At 35.1% G+C, this 22,497-nt stretch overlaps 1 protein-coding gene across 7 annotated transcripts in view; it reads right to left on the bottom strand.

Annotated features, from left to right (window-relative positions):
* The window catches only part of CEP128 (centrosomal protein 128), a 397,887-nt gene that overhangs the window by 346,748 nt on the left and 28,642 nt on the right, over positions 1-22,497 (bottom strand). For all 7 annotated transcript variants that reach the window (XM_073242024.1, XM_073242028.1, XM_073242029.1 and 4 more), the window contains 3 exons: positions 5,364-5,490; positions 4,217-4,335; positions 1,503-1,594 (listed from right to left, as the gene is read on the bottom strand). In XM_073242024.1, the coding sequence (XP_073098125.1) occupies positions 1,503-1,594; positions 4,217-4,335; positions 5,364-5,490 (338 nt within the window). The remainder of the gene's footprint in view (positions 1-1,502; positions 1,595-4,216; positions 4,336-5,363; positions 5,491-22,497) is intronic.

Here is a 22,497-nt window from a genome sequence, read left to right as displayed (position 1 = left end):
TTCCTCTGCCTCACATACCTCTAAGTCACTACCAGATGGTACAAGCCCATGAATCAGAAGATTCCCAGTCTACCACTATACACCCAATGATCATTTAAACTAGTCAACTAAATCATCCCTGCAATTACCCTGTACCTTCAGGAAATAGGACGACTATTTCCTGAAACTTGCGTTTCTAGTGCTTAATTTATATCCTTCCTTCAAATGTGTAAAAGCTATGAAAAAGTCACTCCAAGAACACATTATATTGGAATGCTGATGCCATTCTGTTGATTTTGTCAACTTATCTAAGTATTAAATTAACTAACCCTTTCTGGTTTAAAAGATTAACAATATAGCTCAATAATAGAGCTCAAAACCCAGGACCTTAAATGTTTTATTCATATTAGCTATATGTGAAAATGATCTTGAACCACAGTGTACTCTAAGTGGTAAAGAGCAGGCACTTGATTTGAATTTTAACTCCACTACATCCTCCCGTCTGATCTTCAGCAAAATGAGTTATTTCATCTCTCTGCACCCCTGTTTCCACATTCAAAAAATGGGGAAAACAATAATGCCCATCTCACTAAGGTTGTTGCAAGAATAAAACCTAAATCTACCTGTCATGAAATAAGTGTTCAATAATATTAACTAGCAGTAGTAGTACTGATAGTAATAGTAAGGTCTTTAATTCTTATTACTAAATTTCCTTCCTTCCTCATATAAAAGCTGGTAAGTCAAGCAGATTATAATTGATATTCATAGATTGAACATTTATAGCTTTGATTCTTTTTGCTACAGCAACAAAAAGCTGGTGTGTGGAATGATTTAGGTGGAGAGGGAGTTAGCAAGTAAACTTGGTAAATGAATTTCAATTCAGCCTTGTTGTTCCCTAATCACTGCTGTATAAAGATTCTGACTCTTGAGAAGAGATTAAAAAATCTTTGTTTCTTGTTAAAATATGGCCTCCAAATGAAAGCCAAATGTCATTGCTGATGAAAATGAAAAGACAGTGAAAAATTTTTAAGTAAAGGAATACTTCTTGGGAATTACCCAGAATTGACAAATTGCAAAGAATGGCAGACATAAACCACTGGGTTTAATAAGATTTCAGCTGAAAGCTAAAATATCAGATTCTACAATGGCTCATGGACAAATTCAACATTACACTATTTTTTTTTAAAGCCCCAATGTCCATCAGTTGGTCTCTATGCGTCTCTCTCTCTTCCCAATGTATTTGCAAATCTACCTCTTTGCTTAGTTCTCACGATGTACCTCTGTACTGTCAGCGTTCCATTGTAGTAAGTTACAATGTTTAAAGATATGAAATTAAATTTTCTAACACTGTATTATGGTATGTTCTAAATTCAAAGAGTTTTGAACTGTTCTATTAATAAATTTTAAATTAGTAACATAAAAACACAGTATTATTTTTTAAATTCATGTAAACACATCAGTTACAGAACCTATTTTTTCTTCTAATGATTCACGCTCCAAGGAAAACCGTATTCTAATTTTACCGGCTTCGTCTGACAAGTTCCTGGCTGAAATCATTTCCAAGGCGAACTTGTTCACTGCTGAGGTCTCGGAGGGACTGATGAAAAGCATGAAGCTAATAAAGATAAAACATAGTTACCTACTTAGGATTCTGCTAAATTCTTCCATGAAAATTCACTGAGTATAAGAATAAGAACTTGCTCTTTGCAATAATGCCCACATTTCATAATGTTATTAAGACAGAATAAAATAAGTATCCATTCTGAAAGAAGTATTTTTCCAAAGAAAAGCTACTTTTTTAAAAGCTAGATATAAGCTTAAGCATCACAGTCTCTACAGTATAGTAATTCCACTCCTTACAGATAACCTAGAAAAGTGGTCTGTAAACTTGCTCTGTAAAGACCACAACAGCAAATATTTCAGGTTTTCAGGCTATATGGACTCTGTCACAATTCTACCATTATAGCACAAAATTAGCCATGAACAAATGAGCATGGCTGTGTTACAACAGAACTTCATTCAACCAGACCACACTCCATAGTGTACCAACCCATGCTGCAGAGAAATTCTTGCCCACGTGAACCAAGAGCCACATACAAGAATGTCTGGAGCAGCAATGTTCATGAGAACAATAAAAATGAACCAAAAGTCCATTAAGAGTAGCATGGAGATAAATAAATTGTGATCTGTTCTTCTAGTGTTCTTCTACTAGAAGAACAGAATAGTATTCTAGAAAAAGTTTAAAGCAATACTAAAAATGATTTAAAAAAGAGAGAATGATTAATATAAAAGTTGATTGCCTATGGAGAAAGGAAGAACATAAAAGAGACTTTGGGGGTATAATATGCTCTATTTCTTGGTCTGGGTGGTAGTTATATGGATTTTTCTTTCATATTATTGTTCTCTTTAATTATGTGTATGCTATAATTTGTAATAAAAAAAGTTACAGAAATGTGCAGAAACAAAAAATTGATTCATTTTAATAAATGCACATTAAACAACTGATCTAATCTGTGCTGGCAACTGTGCTGGAAAACAAGTACCTCACAATTTAACATGGAAGATGATGTGCAAACCACAAATGTTTCCCCCGGGGCATTAAGTACACAGTCATATGGAGCTAAAAGTCATCTTAAGAAAATAGACATAAAGTATGGAAGAACAAGTAAAAACACAGGAGTGGAGATAATACAGTGAATAAACAATAGATTATTCACTTTGGTTTTGCCATCATGGTTTTCCAATTTTGTAAACCAGAATCTTAGGACTCATCCTTGCTACTTTTCATTCACTCCCATCCTCCCCAAATGATTGTCTGATCTTCAAGAACTTTCATTTTATCCACCTAGTAGCTTTTAAAACTACCCCTATTCTCTCCAACTCCATTTATCCTAATCCAAGTAACCGTCACCCAGAACACAGCAGTATCTTCAAACCATCTGGTTTGTCCACATGACTCCATTTTCTACATTATAGCTAAAGCAATCTTTTTAAAATAAATGTTATCCCTTACAAGGCTGTGCATGGTCTCAGCCCCTCATATTTATTTAGCCAAATAGCCTTCTTTAAAATGTTCATAGGTGCTATCTTCCTTCTTGCTATGGCATCTGTTCTACCTTGAATGACACTCAATTTTACAATCTCAGTTCAACCAGCCTTTCTTCAGGAAGCCTTCCCTAGCTAGGGCAAGTCCCTCTACTATAGACACCCATAGCCCTGTGCTTCTTTCTTCTGTAGCACACATCTTAGCTCATTATTATGGGGTGTATTTATGTACTTATTTGATTAACATTAGCTCCCCCTCTAGATCACAGCTTCATGGAAAGGCAAGGTTTTTGTTCATCACTTTTCCAAGCACAAGAACTGTCCCAGGACCGAGGCATTAAATAAACAGAATGAAAGAGTAAAAGCAAAATGTTAGGATATTGCTCTCTGTTCTTGGTTTAATCATATAATCCATGCTACCAAGTCACACCTACCAAAAAAATAACAGAATCAAGGGAAAGTTTCCATAAGGTATCTTCTAATGCTGTGGTTCTGATATCTCTTTAGCTTATGCTATAAAAAGCAAAAGCTACAGATGAGTATCCTACAAACTATGACCCCTCAATCCTAAAACTACCAAAAAAAGATGTCTAAGTCAACATCCCCTAGCCCTTATCTAATTAGTTTAGCTATAATTAGTTCAGCCCTCATGGAGAAGTTAAAAAGGCAGAAAAAGAAATATGTCCACAGAACTACTACTTCCAAAATCTTTAGTGAAAACATAGAATAAGTATGCAATTTCTTGCTCACTTTCATGGCTCCATTCATGATTCAACAATCAGAAAAACATGAATACAAAAATCGATAGGTTAGCCACACAAGGACTAAAGTGTAAACCAAACCTAGCAAAATAGAAAGTTGCTGACTTAGCAGGGCTCACAGAAGAGTAGGCCACCTGAACATGGAAACAAAATATGTCCAGCGAAACTTACTTTTAAATGTGCTACAAAATAAAATAAAATTCAAAATAAATGTGTGATGATGATTAGTACATTGAAGATAAAAATGTTTACTCAGTTTTAAAAAACATCAGTACAAAGTTACTGATGATCAAACTCTTGGTTAAAATATAGCCATAAAATAATAATAATAATAATAATAATAATAATAATAATAATAATAATAATAATAATAAGTGTTAGTCACTCACACAAAATGTAAGGAACAAAGATTACAGAATGGCACACGGTACCTGGCCCATGTCATCTGTCTCCCGAACAAATCGGACACCAGTTCTGGACCTAATACGTTTAATACCCTGTTGGTCCACATAGTCCTTAAGAGGTGAGGTAGGTGGAAAACGGTGGCTGTCTTTATAGAGGAAAGAAAAGGGAGAGAATAAAAACACTGCAGAGAAGAAACAGTCTAAAGTTTTACTCAGTAAATACATAGCAGATACAGATAAATATAGGTGCCTTTAAACCAGACTATTTCCCAAGTATCTTGCTGTGGCCATAATTCCATAAAACTGGCAGAACTAATCTTGCTCTGAAAACTGATAAACAACAGAAATAACCTGGTAATAGAACATGCCAATAGTTCTAATTTGTTATACTTTTCAAACAAGCAATATACTATTTTCTCTTATAAAAATAATAAATTGCTAAATAAAAATAACTTTTATTACTCTCCAAAACATAAAACTGAATTTTTCAAACAAATTAATCTAAAATCTGTTTTTTTAAATAAAAACTAAATAAAAACTAACAAAGCTACAAAAAGAATAGCTGATAGCATCTCATTTTTAATCATTATTATATGACCAACAGCGATATTAATGATGTGAGCTACTACTGTTGACTGTCTATATATCACCTCTCTTCACTGCAGACTTTCCTATTCTTTTCTATTCAAGTCTTTTCTATTCAAACGGGAACTTCAGGCAACTAAGCGTCATCAACTTCAATCTAGTCATTCAAATCTAGCCGTACAATAGGATACAATTCACCTGTTTTTTAATAAGTGTCATAGGATATTTCATAATCAGACTATTGAAAAACTATGAGTCTAGGACAAGACTTCTAATCCAGAAAGTATACAACATGGCAAATCCTATTTGTGTTTTTGTTTTGACAGAAGGCAGACATTAAATCCATTTTGCCACATAATGCTCTATGTAGTCTATGGAGTCTGAGAACAAAATAGACTCAGAACAACAAAGTCCCATTGAATATATTTCATAACAGTCACTATAAAATCCTTTACAACTGCATCTTCTACCATTGTATGTGGATGATTTTATGTATGGGTTGTATGTCTCCAAAGATTAAATGTATTCATTATGTTTCTGGAATATTTCTAAAACAAAAAAGTGTTTTCAAAACATCTTAAGAGTTTACCTGCCACAGTGCCACCATCGAGGTCACTTGCACTCAGACTTGTAACAGAAACACTTCTCCCTCCTGAGTTCCTCAATAAACGCTGACTCCGCAGTTGGCCTATTGATTGTTTCAAGCTTTCTTTTAACTAAATTGAAGAAGATAATGAAGGGAAATTCATTCTCTTTAGACAACTTCCAAATATAAATAGACTAGAGATTTTAAAAGCTGTTTCTGAAATATCTTAGTTTCCAGAGAATTTTTTATTGTTGAAGTATTGTTGATACACAATCTTATATTGGTTTCAAATGTATAACACAGTGATTCAACAGTTACCCATATTATTAAATCCTCACACCCTCTAGTGCAGTTACCATCTATCGATGTGGAAAGATGTTACAGAATCACTGACTATATTCTCCATGCTGTACTACCATCCCGATGGCCAATGTGTATTATGATTGAGAATTTTTGTGCCCCTTTATCACCCTCACCCTCTACCCCACCTGCCCCAAACCCTCTCCCTTGGTAATCACTAGTCACTTCCCAGTGTCTATGAGTCTACTGCTATTTTGTTTCTTGTTCTGCAGTGTTTTATATTTCACAAATAAGTGAAATCATATGGTACTTGTCTTTCTCCACCTAGCTTATTTCACTGAGCGAAATTCCCCCTAGATTTATCCATGTTGTTGCAAATGGCATGATTTCTTTTTGGTTATGGCTGGATAGTATTCCATTGTGTATATTTACCACCTCTTCTTTATCCATTCATCTATTGATGGACACAGGTTGCTTCCATATCTTGGCTATTGCAAACAGTGTGGCGATAAACATATGGGTACATATATCTTTTTGAATCAGGGATTTTGTTTTCTTCAGGTAAATTCCTAGGAGTGGAATTCCTGGGTCAAATGGTATTTCAATTTTTAGTTTTTTGAGGAACCTCCATACAGCTTTCCAGAGTGGTTTAACGAATTTACATTCCCACCAGCAGTGTAGGAGGGTTCCCCTTTCTCCACATCCTCACCAACACTTGTTGTTGTTTGTTTTTTGGATGTTGGCCATCCTTACTGGTGTGAGGTGATATTTCATTGTGGTTTTAATTTGCATTTCTCTGATCATGAGCAATGTGGAGCATCTTTTCATGTGCCTGTTGGCCATGTGAATTTCTTCTTTGGAGAAAGAAGTGTCTGTTCAGATCCTCCACCCATTTTTTTGATTGGGATCATTTTTAAATGTTGAGGCATATGAGTTCCTTATATATTTTGGATGTTAACCCCTTAACAAATGAGTCATTTATGAATATATTTTCCCATACTATAAGATGCCTCTTTGTTCTGCTGATTATGTCCTTTGCTATACAGAAGCCTTTTAGTTTGATGTAGTCTCACTAGTTCATTTTTTATTTTGTTTTCCTTGCCTGAGGACTGTATCCAGGAAAAAATTGCTCATATTTCTATTCAAAAGATCTTTGCCTATGTTTCCTTCTAACTTCTAAGTGTTTTATGGTTTCATGACTTAGATTCAGTTCTTTGATCCATTTTGAGTTTACTTTTTAGTATGGAGTTAGACAATAATCCAGTTTCATTCTCTTACATGTAGGGTCCAGTATTGCAAACACCAGTTAATGAAGAGGCTATCATTTCCCCATTGTATGTTCATGGTTCCTTTATCATACATTAATTGACCATATATGCATGGGTTTATATCTGGGCCCTCTAGTATGTTCCATTGATCTATGGGTCTTTTCTCTACCAAACTGTTTTGATTACTGTAGCTTTTCAGTAGAGTTTGAGTCAGGGAGCATCATCCACCCAGCTTGTTTTTCTTTCTCAGGATTGCTTTGGCTATTCAGGGTCTTTTGTGGTTCCATATGAATTTTAGAACTATTTGTTCCAGTCCATTGAAAAATGCTGTTGGTATTTTGATAAGGAATGCATTGACCTGTAAATTGCTTTGGGCAGGATGGCCATTTTGACAGTTCTTCCCATTCATGAACACAGAATAGATTTCCACTTACTGATGTCTTCTTTAAGTTCTCTCATGAGTGTCTTATAGTTTTCAGAGCACAGATCTTTCACCTCTTTGGTTAGGTTTATTCCTAGGTATTTTATTATTTTTGATGTATTTGTAAATGGGGTTTTCCTCTCTGATATTTCATTGTTAGTATTTAGGAATAGAACAGATTTCTTTGTATTAACTTTGTATCCTGCAACTTTGATGAATTCAGTTATTAGTTCTAATAGTTTTTTGGTGCAATCTTTAGCGGTTTTTATGTGCAATATCATATAATATGCAAATAGTGACAGTTTAACTTCTTCCTTACCAATCTGGATGCCTTTTATCTCTTCAGTTTGTCTGACTCCCATCACTAGTACCTCTAGTACTATGCTGAATAAAAGTGGTGAGAGTGGACATCATTGTCTTGTTCCCAATCTTAGAGGAAAAGCTTTCAGCTTTTCATTGTCAAGTATGATGTTGGTTTTGGGTTTGTATGTGGCTTTTATTACGTTAAGGTACTTGCCCTCTATTTTATTATGTTGAGGTACTTGTACATTTTGTTGAGAGTTTTTATCATGAATGGATGTTGAATTTTATCAAATGCTTTTCAAGCATCCATTGAAATGATCATGTGGTTTTTATCCTTCTTTTTGTTAATGTGGTGTTGATGTTGATGGATTTATGAATATTGTACCATCCTTGCTTCCTGGAATAAATCCCACTTTTTCATGATAGATGACTTTTTGATGTATTTTTTTAATTCTGTTTGCTAATATTTTGTAAGGATTTTTGCATCTTATGTTCATCAGGGATACTGGTCTATAATTTTCTTTTTTTTGTGGTTTCTTTGTCTGGTTTTGGTATTTTAGTGATGCTGACTTCATAGAGTAAGTTTAGAAGTATTCCCTCCTCTTCTACTTTTGGAATACTTTAAGAAGGATGGGTATTAGCTCTTCTTTAAATGTTTGGTAGAATTCAGATGTGAGACTATCTGGACCTGGAATTCTGTTTTTTTAGGAGTTTTTTGATTACCAGTTCAATTTCTTTGCTGATAATTGGTCTGTCAAATTTTCTGTTTCTTCCTGGGTCAGTCTTGTAAGATTGTATTTTTCTATGAAGTTGTCCATTTCTTGTAGTTTGTCCAATTTATTGGCATATAATTTTTTATAGTATTCTCTAATAATTCTTTTTATTTCTACAGTATCCACTGTGATTCCAAAGAGTATCAGAGAAAATTTTGAACACTGTTAAGAAATATAAAAATAGCAAACATAAATATTTTAAGAGCCAGTTCTAACACCTGCTTTTAAATAGCATCTGTTCACTATCTGTTCCATCTTCTCATTGCCAGAATGTAGAAGAGATGTCTATCTAAGGGCTTACAAAACCAGACTGAAATGTCTCATTGATATGCCACCCAATTAGAAACATAACAAGGCCAGCATATCTGAAACAAGAGACAGTCTTTCTTCCTTTTAAACAATCCTTCAGGAACCCATATCTGTAACAAACAGGAAGCTGAACACCTGTCACAGTGACTATCACTACTGAAACAATGTACCCTGCCCAACTCTATATACTAAAACATCTCTTTCATTCATTCAGATTCAAATCCCAGAAAACCATGTAGTCAGATGTCAGACTATTAGTACATACTAGGGATTACAGTAGTCCAAATGCTCTCTTCAGGTTATTAGGGAGGCAGACAACAGGATACAGAAGAAGACATCTTTTTAAACCTAAAGAGCTACATTAAATCAAAACACACTAAATACTGAGAATAACATCCAGAACTGTTTAGAGCTACAAAGCAGTAAAGAAGATTCACCTAAAATGCAAAGGAACAAAAAGTAAAGCTGAGGAAATTCCACACACCCTGAATTACTGGGAAACTTTATATCTAGATATCTATCTAAGGATGAATAAAAATAATGCATAGATCCATAGAACATGTCATCTATAACTATTAAAGGAGAACAAAATAAAACAAATGATTGAGAAGACAAAATTCAGCCAGCATTAAAGGGTAGGAAGGACCCTACTTACAGCGAGAACAAGTTTGTTCCCTTGCAGAAGTGTGCTGAAAGAAAAGATGAAGGGAGAGCACATAGGAAACAGAGTATGAACCACAAATAAGCAAATCCTTTTTCCTTTTGGTTTGAATTTAGCTCTTCTTGAGAACCAGGTTAAAACCATCTGGATTAAAAGAAGTGGAGTGAGAATTTTAGACATATACCTCTACAGTAACTCTGATTTCTGAGAAAAAGGGTTAATATTTCCATGTTCTCTGTTCCCTACTTCCCTAAATTGGGGTATGTACAATACTATCCTGCTTGAGTATTCACCAGCTATAGGACCTAGCCCATCAATCCAGGGAAACATAAATGAGACCTGTGAGAACTAAGGTCTACCTTGAGAGTAATTTATATGTTAGTAAAATAAAATTGTATCTAATAGACCTCTGGTACACAAAAAACACAAAAATGTATGAGTAATCTATGACAAGCTCAGAATAATATTAAACAATGTTAATGTTTAAAAAGCTCAAATTATAAGATAAGAACTAGACATGTAAAATAATTTTAGATCACACAAGTTAGTGACAGAACCAGCTCTATTAATTTTTCCTGTGTTTCTCTTTATTATTCACAGCTTTCAAGCTAAGCCTGTCAGTATCCTTTTGTAAACAAAATCAACTGTCATTTCTTATTACTGCTTCTTTTTTAAAGTAACCTGCCCTTCTCAGCTCTGGCTATTTTTAAGACTTTTCTCTTTGACTTTGTCAATGGTTTTACTATGATATGACTATGTGTAGTTTAATCTGTTATCCCATTTTTGGCCCACAGAGCTCATGGATTCTGTAGCTTGCTATCTTTCACATGTTGTAAATGCTCAGCCATCATCTCTTCAAACATTGTTTCTGCTCCATCGTCTCTTTTCTCTCCTTCTGGAAATCTAGTTACATTTAAATTGTATTTTTTTTGCCATATCCCCTGTCATCTATGCTTTTTCTATATTGTTGATAGTCCTCTCATCTTTTTGAATATCTTATGCTGGCCTATCTTTGAATTCGTTAGTTCTCTGTTCAACTGTATATAAACTGTTATTTGATCCACTTGTTGATGGTTTTCTGGAATTTGTGTTACTTGTATTTTTCAGTTTCTATAATTTTTATTTAGTTCTTTTTTAGAGTTTCCAATTCTTTGTCAAAATTCTCAATCTTGTCTTTTAATTTCTTGAATAGGTTAATCACTGTTACGTTATAGTCCCATATATGTTTCTGTTGTGTGTTTCCTCCCTTAGTTTTCAGTCCCCTCTTGTATTTTCTTCTGCCTGAGTATTTTTGTATCATGTAATAAACACTGTATACAATTGTAGAGATTATCTAAGGCTCTGGATGATGACATCTTCCTTCAGAAGGGATCTGGTTTTGCTTCTAGCAGGAAGTCAGGCTAGGGTCACTACAAAACACAAATCACCTTTATCCAGTTAAGTAAGAGCTGAAATGATTCAAAGGTGGACTTCTGTCCCCATCAGGGCTGGTCTATTTTCAGTTTATCACTTCTCTTATCTTCAATTCACCATTTTCCCTAGGATGCCACCCTTTGGGGTTTCAACTGAAAGCTGGAAGTTTCCTGAACTCGTTTTGATTTCTCTAGCCTCATATACCTATTGAGAGCTGTGATCCTAGCCTCTTTGCTTCTAAGTGACCTCTTTTGACATCAGCTAGTGCCTTGAGGGAGGAAGAGTCCCAAATGATGTACTGATCCTTCTGGCTTTCCGTTTTTACCAGATTTTGACTATAAAATTCCTCACTGCTTGATAGTTTTCTGATGAGTTCAAATGATTTTTTTTCACTTTTTCACCTTTCTAGTTGTTCTGAGTAGGAGAGTTGATCCAAAATAATGTTATCTACCAATGCCAGAAGCAGAACTTGCCAGCAGCCTCTTTATGTAGGCTTATTTGCTAACAAATCCCAAGCTGTAACTAAAAGCTGATATATATAAAATGAATTTTCTCACACACAGAGACACATACATACACATACAACTAACCCTGCTAACAACAACAAAAAAAAACCATGGAACATATGGAAAAATACTGCAGAACAAGAAAAATGATACATTACCTCCCAAATCTAGGCAGAATAACAGATGTTAGAAAATTAATCATTTCAGAAATAAAATAAGGTTGACAAACTATTTGTTAACCTCATTTTAAAACTCTAAAAAAAATATCACAAGCCACTGAATAGATGAAAAGGCTCATATATAAAGAACCAAACAATTAAATGTTAAAGGTAAATGAGTGAAATGTTTTTTCAATTACTCCTACAAATATCATGGTAAAAATAGGTCTTCCACCTAAGATATAAAACTAAAATGTAATAGAATTAAATCTACAAAGTTGCAAAAACACAATAGACACTATATAATCTAATCATGATGTATGAAACCAATTTGATAGCTCCTAAAACACAAAAATAAAGGGATAAAGAGATAACATATGAAACTATAAAAACTACTTTAAAGTCTTTAGGATTATAACTCCTAACTAGGTCCAAAAGCAAACCAAACTTGAGATTCAATGAAAACAAAACAACACTAATAAAACTTAATTTAGTATTAACTTACTATGATGGATAATGCTATTTTGCTGGAACTAAATTTCCACACAAGACTGTGGTACTACTCCAATGGATAGATTCTAAGGGTGACTATCTCACTACATGCCAAATGATGATTCAATTTTTCCCACTTTTCCCTATTTGAAATACTGCAAAATCGCAGCATAGACTATATTATGACATTTTTTTCACTTTGACTTGATACAAATGTATTATTAATATATTCCATCTATTCTTTTAACCTCTGCTCATTTGATATTACAATTAAAAAAACTGAAGCATTACTATGTACCAGTATGAATACAAATAAAACTTGGGCATTGAAATCAAATGACAATTCTTGTACATAAGGGGTAATTCATACAAATTGTCAAGACACTCTTTTATACTTAGAAGTCAAATTGAGAAGTCTCCTTGTAGCCAAAGATGAAGTAACTTGAACATCTATAAAACTGTTAATTATAATCAGTTAAAACACTTCAAATATGAATTTGTAAGTTGATTCTCAAGGGAAAAAAAAGTCATTGGTCACCACTCAAGAATGCTAGGGAACCAACAAATTATTTCAGAAACTTGGAAATAAATGAATTTTTTTAAAACTATATAAGCTTCTAGATTAACATTAAAATAAAAATACCAAATTTTAATATTCTCATAGCCCTGTGATATCTCTATTTGAAAAAAAACTGATTAGAGACTAAATATAAGGCAAGGTTAGCAAGTTAGAAAAAACTTTATAACTCAAAAGGACTGACTACATTGCAAACCAAAACTATGACAGGCAGTAGTCATCCAGGCAACAAAGGGCACTCCAAATAACAGATGTGATCATTAAAAACATCATGACACAGAAGGACAAGCGGGAAACCTGGTACCTTCTTCAGCTATACTACATGTGATTCTGCTCCTGACCACATATTTCATAACCTGATAGATAGTAACTGATTTTTGCATACATTTAATTTTAAGGATGAAATAAGACATTATATAAAATAATGAGAACAATGGCTAGGGAAGATTAGTTTGCTCAGAAATGGTAGTTTTTTTATGCTGATTATAGGCAATGAATATAACAGCAAAATATAAATGGAATGAAGAAATGGGATGTTTTAATCTAGGAAAGCTCTTTAGAAGAATTTGTCAGTCCCTAAAATGACTTCATTAAATTCCTCTGGCTATATATCTACAGACTCTTCAAGAGGAGTAGTGCAATATTCCCACTATCAGCTATTTCTTCCTAACTCCACATATAACTCCTCTACAATATGATTCAAATTACACTTCCAGCACTGTCACTTTCATTTCTTTGCTGCACATTCATCTTTACTGGTCATTCCTTTTTTTTCCCCTCATAAAATAGAACCCAGGCTTATTACTAGGAGACAAGGAAGTAACACAACTATATGCTTCACGATCAGCAACAGACTTTAAAAGCAGTGATCTGTTATCTACATAGAAAAGTGGGGGCTGCAGAACTAGCAGTTAACATTTTTTGTAGTTATCATATTTAATAGACGATGTTAACTAATTCTGAGTTGTGTTTGTTTCGGGACTGGTGTTACTTGACCAACCTGGGGTAATGAATTCACACACATCAAACCATGCAACAAGGATTGCCTGTATCTACTTTCAGAATCCTCAAATAGCTGCTCCATGCATTCAGCAGAGGTTTTACAGCCATGTTCAGTGGAAGATATGATAAAATCCATCTCACCTCAGACTGAAATTCTGGTTAGTTTTGGGTGTTTTTAAGAAAAAAAAAATTGACTTTCTGAAATTCATAATAGGAATTTTTTGACTAGTCCATAGGAAAGTAAGGTTTCAAAAAAATAGTAAACAGCTAAAAAACTAGGCACTAACTCCACACACAGTATCAGGAATGGCTAAGAAATTAATCATTCAATAAAATTTGGTGACAAGATGAGAAATGGCAAAGAACCACATGCAGAAACTTCCTTGGTAAATATGCAGCACCAGTATCTGCTTCACTAATAACCAGTATCTCACAAATTCACGTTCTCAACAAAATTAATCCCATCCTTGACTAAGGCATTGGGTGAGAAAAAAATCCCCCTAAAAACAGTCACTAGGAAACTCTAAAAGATACCTACCATTATTCCACAAAAAGACAATAAAACTAAACTAGGAACAGTGATTATTCACATACAAATACAGAAGCTACCAAATCTTCACCAAATAGTTAGCTCCCATCCAAATAAATACCACAACTTACAAAAAAATAGAAAAAAAAGCAAGCAACAACCTTGGCAAAAATTCTAAATGCTGCTTGAATTGTGGAACATTGAAGATCCAATTTCATTTCTTCAGATACTAAAACTGTGCCTTATTTTCATACCAAGAAAATATATCCCCTAACATAACAGAGATTATAAAGAAATGAAAGCAAATTTAGTCATGTACAGATAACTGCATTTACTTACTGAATAGTTGAGCAGAAATTGAAAGCATCTGAATAGTTGGGCAGAAATTGGAAGCATCTAAATATTTTGTCTATCCATTCAGTTTTATTTTCATCTAACATTAAAGAGTCGGTATTTGGCAAACATTCACACTGTACATAGCACTGGTGACCTTGGACACAGTTTCTGTTGTAAGTTTAGATATATCTATAATGTTGACATCAAAAAATTGAAGTATTTTGGTTTATAAATGTTAGGTGTCAGCTTGGCAAAATCCAGAGCAGGACTGGAGGCAGAAAAGAGGTCATTTTAAAAACTATGTCCAGGATAACAATGTCATCCATAGGCACTCTGATGACTTTCCTTCATTGCCTGTTTCTCTATAAGATGCTAAGGATTGTCTGACAACATAAATTGGTTGTAGAGTTAATTTTATCAGCTCTATTATGGTGCTTCACAGTCTATCTTCTACTATTAAAAAAGAAGGAAGAGGAGGAGATTTTTATAATGTTAAACAAGAATGCAAATGTATGGTTTTCATACTTCTCTAGTCCCACCATCTGTTGTCAAAATGAATTTTTTAAATAGTTGCTGCTATTTAATTTTTTATTTACCAAAAGGTCACTAGCTCCAGCTGCTATGTTTAACATATGTGAATTTATGGAAATATAAGGCTATAATAATATATTCTTGAAATGTAGAAATTCCATATCAAATGATACATCATTTTTATTTATGTATCTATCTTACTTTTAAGTGAAGCCTATATATATATCACATACATTGTAAATACCATTTTAAAAGAATTTTGAAAATGTTTCCACATTACATTTTGAATGTCAATAAATGAGCACTCATGGAAAATGGAAGGCACTCTTAATAGTACATTACTTTAGAAAAGATGGCGGTGTGAGAGATGAAGACAGAGGCTTCCTCCTAAAACCACATATAATATGAAAATATAATTAATCCAACTAATCTTGAAAGAGCAACAGGAAAGAGGGCTGCACCAAACTGCATACACCTGGAGAAAAGAATACACCTCACGGAACAGGGTAATGTAACAAAGCTGTGGTCCAGTGAGACCCAAGCCCTTCCCCGACCCCACTCACCAGTGGGAGGAAGAGAAACGAAGCAGGGAGGGAGTGGAGGCCTGGGACTGTTGAATACCTAACTCTGAAAATCTGCTCTGGGAACACAAACCTACATTTCATGGTGCTTTCATGGTACTCTCGTAATTAGGGGGTTGGAAAGCTAAGTAAGACAGGCAGAATTCCAGGAGAGACTGAGATTCCAGATGCTTGTGGAAAGCAGGGATCCATATCCAGTGGCTCTGGGACAAAAGAAAGGCAGGCAGTCTGAGAAACTTCCTAACAGCAACAGAGCTGCTAAAGGGGCAAGGATTGCACAGAGCTTACTGCTGAGGAGAAACAACAGGTAGACAAAATTGTCCGGGTGCACTCTGCCCACCAGGTTGGGAACTTTCTCAATATTCAGGCACTTCAGCTTCCTGGCTGGCTACACAGCTTGAAGGACCCCCTCCGTGACAGGCAGCCTACTGCACCTTTCTCCTGGCCAGCCAAACCTGGCTCACAAACCAGCAAACCCTACCCTGGAGTTAGGCCAGCCAGAGAGAAGCCCCATCTACAGCAACTACAAACACAAATAAAGGCTTATACCTGTGTGACTGGCCCACCAGTTCTGGCAGTAAAGGCAGACATAGCAGCCAGAAAGCAGGAAACAGCTCTTTCCTCCCCCTAGGTACCAATACCACTCCCCTGCGACTCCCAACATTGCTTCAGGGGCTGAGCAATTCCAGAGAGTAGAGCTTCTGGGCAGTAGAGGGCACCATATACAAACATGAAACAGCAAAGACACCTGGTTCAAAGTAAAATTATGAATACAGCACCTGAGAAAGATTCAAATGAAATCAACCTCATGAATCTTCCTGAAAGGGTTTTCAAAATAAAAATCACTAACATGCTCATGAAGGTACAGAAAAATATTCAAGAACTCAGGAATGAATTCCATTCAGAGATGCAATCGTTGAAGAGCACAGTGGAGGGTACTAAAAGCAGATAAGATATGGTGGAAGAGAAGATAAATGAAATAGACATTAAAAAGAGGAACACAAAGAAGCTGAGGCACAGAGAGAAAAAAGGATCTCTAAGAATGAAAGAATATTGAGAGAACTGTGTGACCAAACCAAATGGAACAATATTCGCATTATAGGGGTACCAGAAGAAGAAGAAAGAGAAAAAGGGATAGAAAGTGTCTTTAAGGAGGTCATTGCTGAAAACTTCCCCAGTCTGGGAAAGGAGACAGTCTCCAGGCCATGGAGGTGCATAGATGTCCCAACACAAGGGACCCAAGGAAGACAAAACCAAGACATATAGTAATTAAAATGGCAAGGATCAAGGATGAGGACAGACTATTAAAAGCAGCCAGAGAAGGAAATAAGATAATATACAAAGGAAAGCCCATCAGGCTATCATCAGACTTCTCAACAGAGACTTTACAGGCCAGAAGGGAGTGACTTGATGTATTTAATGCAATGAAGCAGAAGGGCCTCGAAACAAGAATACTTTATATGGCAAGATTATCATTTAAATTTGAAGAGTGGATTAAACAATTTCCAGATAAGCAAAAGCTGAGAGAATTTACCTCCCACAAATCTACAGTCTATTTCGGAGGGACTGTTATAGTTGGAAGTGTTCCTAAGGTTTAACAGCTGTCACCAGAGGCAATAAAACACCGTAAAGAAAGTAGAACAGTTAATTACTAAGCAAATGCAAAATTAAATCAACTATCCCCAAAGTCAATCAAGGGATAGACAAAGAGTACAGAATATGATACCCAATATATAAAGAAAGGAGGAGGAAGAAAAAGGAGGAGAGAAAAATGAACCTTTAGATTGTGTTCGTAATAGCATATTAAGTGAGTTAAGTTAGACTCTTAGATAGTAAGAAAGTTAACCTTGAACCTTTGGTAACCACGAATCAAAAGCCTGCAATGGCAATAAGTACATACCTATCGATAATCACCTTAAATGTAAATGGACTGAATGCACCAATCAAAAGACACAGAGTCACTGAATGGATAAAAAAACAAGACCCATACATATACTGCCTACAAGAGACTCACCTCAAACCCAAAGACATACACAGACTAAAAGTGAAGGGATGTAAAAAGATATTTCATGCAACTAATAGGTAGAAAAAAGCAGGAGTTGCAGTACTTGTATCAGATAAAATAGACTTCAGAACAAAGAAAGTTACAAGAGACAAAGAAGGACATTACATAATGATTAAGGAGTCAATCCAACAAGAAGATATAACCATTAAAAATATCAATGTGCCCAACACAGGAGCACCTAGATATGTGAAACAAATACTAACAGAAGTAAAAAGGGAAATAGAATGCAATGCATATATTCTAGGAGACTTCAACACTCCATTCACTCTGAAGGACAGATCAACCAGACAGAAAATAAATAAGGACACAGAGGCACTGAACAACACATTAGAACAGATGGACCTAGACATCTACAGAACTCTCCACCCAAAAGCAGCAGGATACACATTCTTCTCAACTGCACATGGAACATTTTCAAGAATAGATCATATAGGCTACAAAAAGAGCCTCCATAAATTCAAAAAGATTGAAATGTACCAACCAGTTTCTCAGACCACAAAGGTATGAAAATAGAAATAAATTACACAAAGAAAATGAAAAATCCCGCAAACACATGGAGGCTTGACAACATGTTCCTAACTAAATAATGGATCACTGACCAAATAAAACCAGAAATGAAGCAATATATGGAGACAAATGACAACAACAACTCAACAACCAAAATCTGTGGGATGCAGCGAAGGCTATGCTAAGAGGAAAGTATACTGCAATACAAGCCTACCTCAGGAAAGAACAATCCCATAAGAACATGCTAAACACACAATTAATGAAACTAGAAAAAGAAGAACAAATGAGGCCCAAAGTCAGTAGAAGGGGGGACATAATAAAGATTAGAGCAGAAATAAATATAATCAAGCAGAATAAAACAATAGAAAGAATCAATGAAAGCAAGAGCTGGTTCTTTGAGAAAATAGACAAAATAGATAAACCCCTAGTCTGGCTTATCAAGAAAAAAAGAGAGTCTACACACATAAACGGAATTATAAATAAGAAAGGAAAAATCATTATGGACACCACAGAAAGAATTATTAGAGAATACTATGAAAAATTATATGCCAACAAACTGAATAACCTAGAAGATATGGACAACTTTCTAGAAAAATACAACCTTCCATGCCTGACCCAGGAAGTAACAGAAAATCTGAACAGACCAATTATGAGCAACAAAATTGAATTGATAATCAAAAAACTACCTAAGAACAAAACCTCTGGACCAGATGACAACACTAAATTTTATGAAACATTTCATTAAGACCTAATACCCATTCTCCTTAAAGTTTTCCAAAGAGTAGAAGAAGAGGGAATACTTCCAAACTCTTTCTATGAGGCCAGCATCACTCTAATACCAAAACCAGGCAAAGACCCCACCAAAAAAGAAAATTACAGACCAATATCCCTCATGAACATAGATGCAAAAATACTCAACAAAATATTAGCAAACTGAATTCAAAAATACGTCAAGAGGATCATGCACCATGATCAAGTGGGATTCATCCCAGGGATGTAAGGATGATACAACATTTGAAAATCCATCAACATCATCCACCACATCAACAAAAAGAAGGACAAAAACCACATGATCATCTCCATAGATGCTGAAAAAGCATATGACAAAATTCAACATCCATTCATGATGAAAACTCTCAATAAAATGGGTATAGAGGGCAAGTACCTCAACATAATAAAAGCCATATATCACAAAACTACAGCCAACATTATATTTAATAGTGAGAAGCTGAAAACTTTTCACCTAAGATCAGGAACAAGACAGGGATGCCCACTCTCCCCACTTTTATTCAACATAGTACTGGAGGTCCTAGCCATGGCAATCAGACAACACAAAGAAATACAAGGCATCCAGATTGGTAAGGAAAAAGTCAAACTGTCACTATTTGCACATGACATGATATTATATATAAAAAACCCTAAAGACTCCACTACAAAACTACTAGAACTAATATCGGAATTCAGCAAAGTTGCAGGATACAAAATTAATACACAGAAATAAGGCTTTCCTATACACTAACGATGAACTAGCAGAAAGAGAAATCAGGAAAACAATTCCATTCACAATTGCATCAAAACTAATAAAATACTTAGGAATAAACCTAACCAAGCAAGTAAAAGACCTATACCATGAAAACTACAAAACACTCATGAGAGAAATTAAAGAAGATACCAATAAATGGAAACACATCCCATGCTCATGGATAGGAAGAATTAATATTGTCAAAATGGCCATCCTGCCTAAAGCAATCTATAGATGCAATGCAGTCCCTATCAAATTACCAAGGCATTCTTCAATGAACTACACCAAATCATTCTGAAATTCATACGGAACCACAAAAGGCCCCAACTGGCCAAAGCAATCCTGAGAAGCTGAAGGGATTATGCTCCCCAACTTCAAACTCTACTACAAAGCCACAGTGATCAAGACAATTTGGTAAAGGCACAAGAACAGACCCATAGACCAATGGAACAGACTAGAGAGACCTGACATAAACTCAACCATATAGTCAATTAATATATGATAAAGGAGCCATGGACATACAATGGGGAAATGACAGCCTCTTCAACAACTGGTGTTGGCAAAACTGGACAGCTACGTGCAAGAGAATGAAACTGGATTATTGTTTAACCCCATACACAAAAGAAAACTCAAAAAGGATCAAAGACCTAAATGTAACTTATGAAACCATAAAACTCTTAAAAGACAACATAGGCAAACATCTCCTGAATATAACCATGAACAACTTCTTCCTGAACGCATCTCCTCGAGCAAGGAAAACAAAAGCAAAAATGAACACATGGGACTATATCAAACAAAAAAGTTTCTGTACAGCAAAGGACACCATCGACAGAACTAAAGGCATCCTACAGTATGGGAGAATATATTTGTAAATGGAATATCTGACAAGGGGTTAACATTCAAAATATATAAAGAACTTAAACGCCTCAACACCCAAAAAGCAAATAACCCAATTGACAAATGGGCAGAGGATATGAAGAGAAAATTCTCTAAAGAAGAAATTCAGATGGCCAACAGAAACATGAAAAGATGCTACACATCACTAACCATCAGGGAAATGCAAATTAAAACCACGATGACATATCACCTCACACCAGTAAGGATGGCCAGCATTGAAAAGATGAAGAACAACAAATGCTGGTGAGGATGCCCAGAAAGGGGAACTCTCCTATACTGCTGGTGGAAATGTAAGCTAGTTCAACCATTGTGGAAAGCAATATGGAGGTTCCTCAAAAAACTAAAAATAGAAATACCATTTGACCCGGGAATCCCACTCCTTGGAATTTACCCAAAGAATACAATTTCTCAGACTCAAAAAGACATATTCACCCCTATGTTTATTGCAGCACTATTTACAATAACCAAGATATGGAAGCATCCTAAGTGTCCATCAGTAAGTGAGTGGATAAAGAAGATGTGGTACATATACACAATGGAATACTATTCAGCCATAAGAAGAAAACAAATCCTACAATTTGCAACAACATGGATGGAGCTAGAGGGTATTATGCTCAGTGAAATAAGCCAGGTGGAGAAAGACAAGTGCCAAATGATTTCCCTCATTTGTGGAGTATAACAACAAAGTAAAACTGAAAGAACAAAATAGCAGCAGACTCACAGACTCCAAGAAGAGTCTAGTGGTTACCAAAGGGGAGGGGTTATGGGAGGGCGGGTGGGGAGGGAGGGAGAAGGGGATGGAGGGGTATTATGTTTAGTATACATGGTGTGGGGGGTCACAGGGAAAACAGTGTAGCATAGAGAAGGCAAACAGTGAATCTGTGGCATCTTACTACACTGATGGACAGTGACTGCATTGGGGTATGGGTGGGGGCTTGATAATATAGGTAAATGTAGTAATCACATTGTTTGTTCATGTGAAATCTTCATAAGAGTGTATATCAATAATACCTTATTAAATAATATTTTTTTAAATAGTACATTACTGTATTTTAGGTGGACAGACAATATACTCATGAACAGGAGAGGAAGCAAAATTATGTATGCTGTATAATTTAACATACACTTTGATGTCAAAATAATTAGTTGTACATATCACTGTGGATGTTGTAAAACATTACATTGTTTATATTCACAATGAATGGTACACACATGAAAGTGAAGGAAGGCCCAATGAATTTAAGCAAAAGAAAATAACATGTACTGAGTACCTATAATATATCTAGTACTATATTAAGAACACAATAAATACTTGAAGGTAGGGATTACTGGACGAATCAAAGAAATAGCAAGAACATTAATGTTGAGCAAGTGTCCAAAACAGAATGACCACTCAATAAATATTAGTCATAATGAGGGATATATGAATTGTTTACTTTTTAGTTGATGAAACAAGTTCACAAAGGTTTAATAACTTGTCCAAAGTCACTAAAATACTTCTAATGGAAAAATTAGGATTCGTTTTCAAGTCTGACTCCAAAGTCTATATTTTTCCACTAGCCTCAAAGCAAAATTCTGTAAAAATTTTTCTCCTGTTGAATAGCTTCATGAGAGACTCAGTAATAAAAGTTTAAACATAAGACTCTAAGAGCCCAGTTCCTAAGATCTGATATATATTTACCGAAAGAAGGTCCTAATAGAATTTGTTTGATCACGATTTCTTACCCGTAGACTCTTACGACTCAACATTAAAATTATTAAAAAGACTGTGAAGAGTTCACATCTTCAGGACAATTAGTAAAACTCAGCCACAGAAAAAGCGGCAGATAGATATCTTCAGCTTTGAGATTATTACAACTGGCTTGTGCCTGGCTCTAAACCATCAACCATCTGAGATGTCACCAAGTATACTTAACAACTAATACCCATTCAACAGAAAAAAAAGCCCTGGACTTTATTATTAAACTTTCAAATTCTTCTAAGTTC

Source organism: Manis javanica, chromosome 8, assembly GCF_040802235.1.
Source record: "Manis javanica isolate MJ-LG chromosome 8, MJ_LKY, whole genome shotgun sequence".
NCBI lineage: Eukaryota > Metazoa > Chordata > Mammalia > Pholidota > Manidae > Manis > Manis javanica.
Note: the sequence above shows the minus strand (reverse complement) of the source record. Positions and strands in the feature narration are given on the sequence as shown.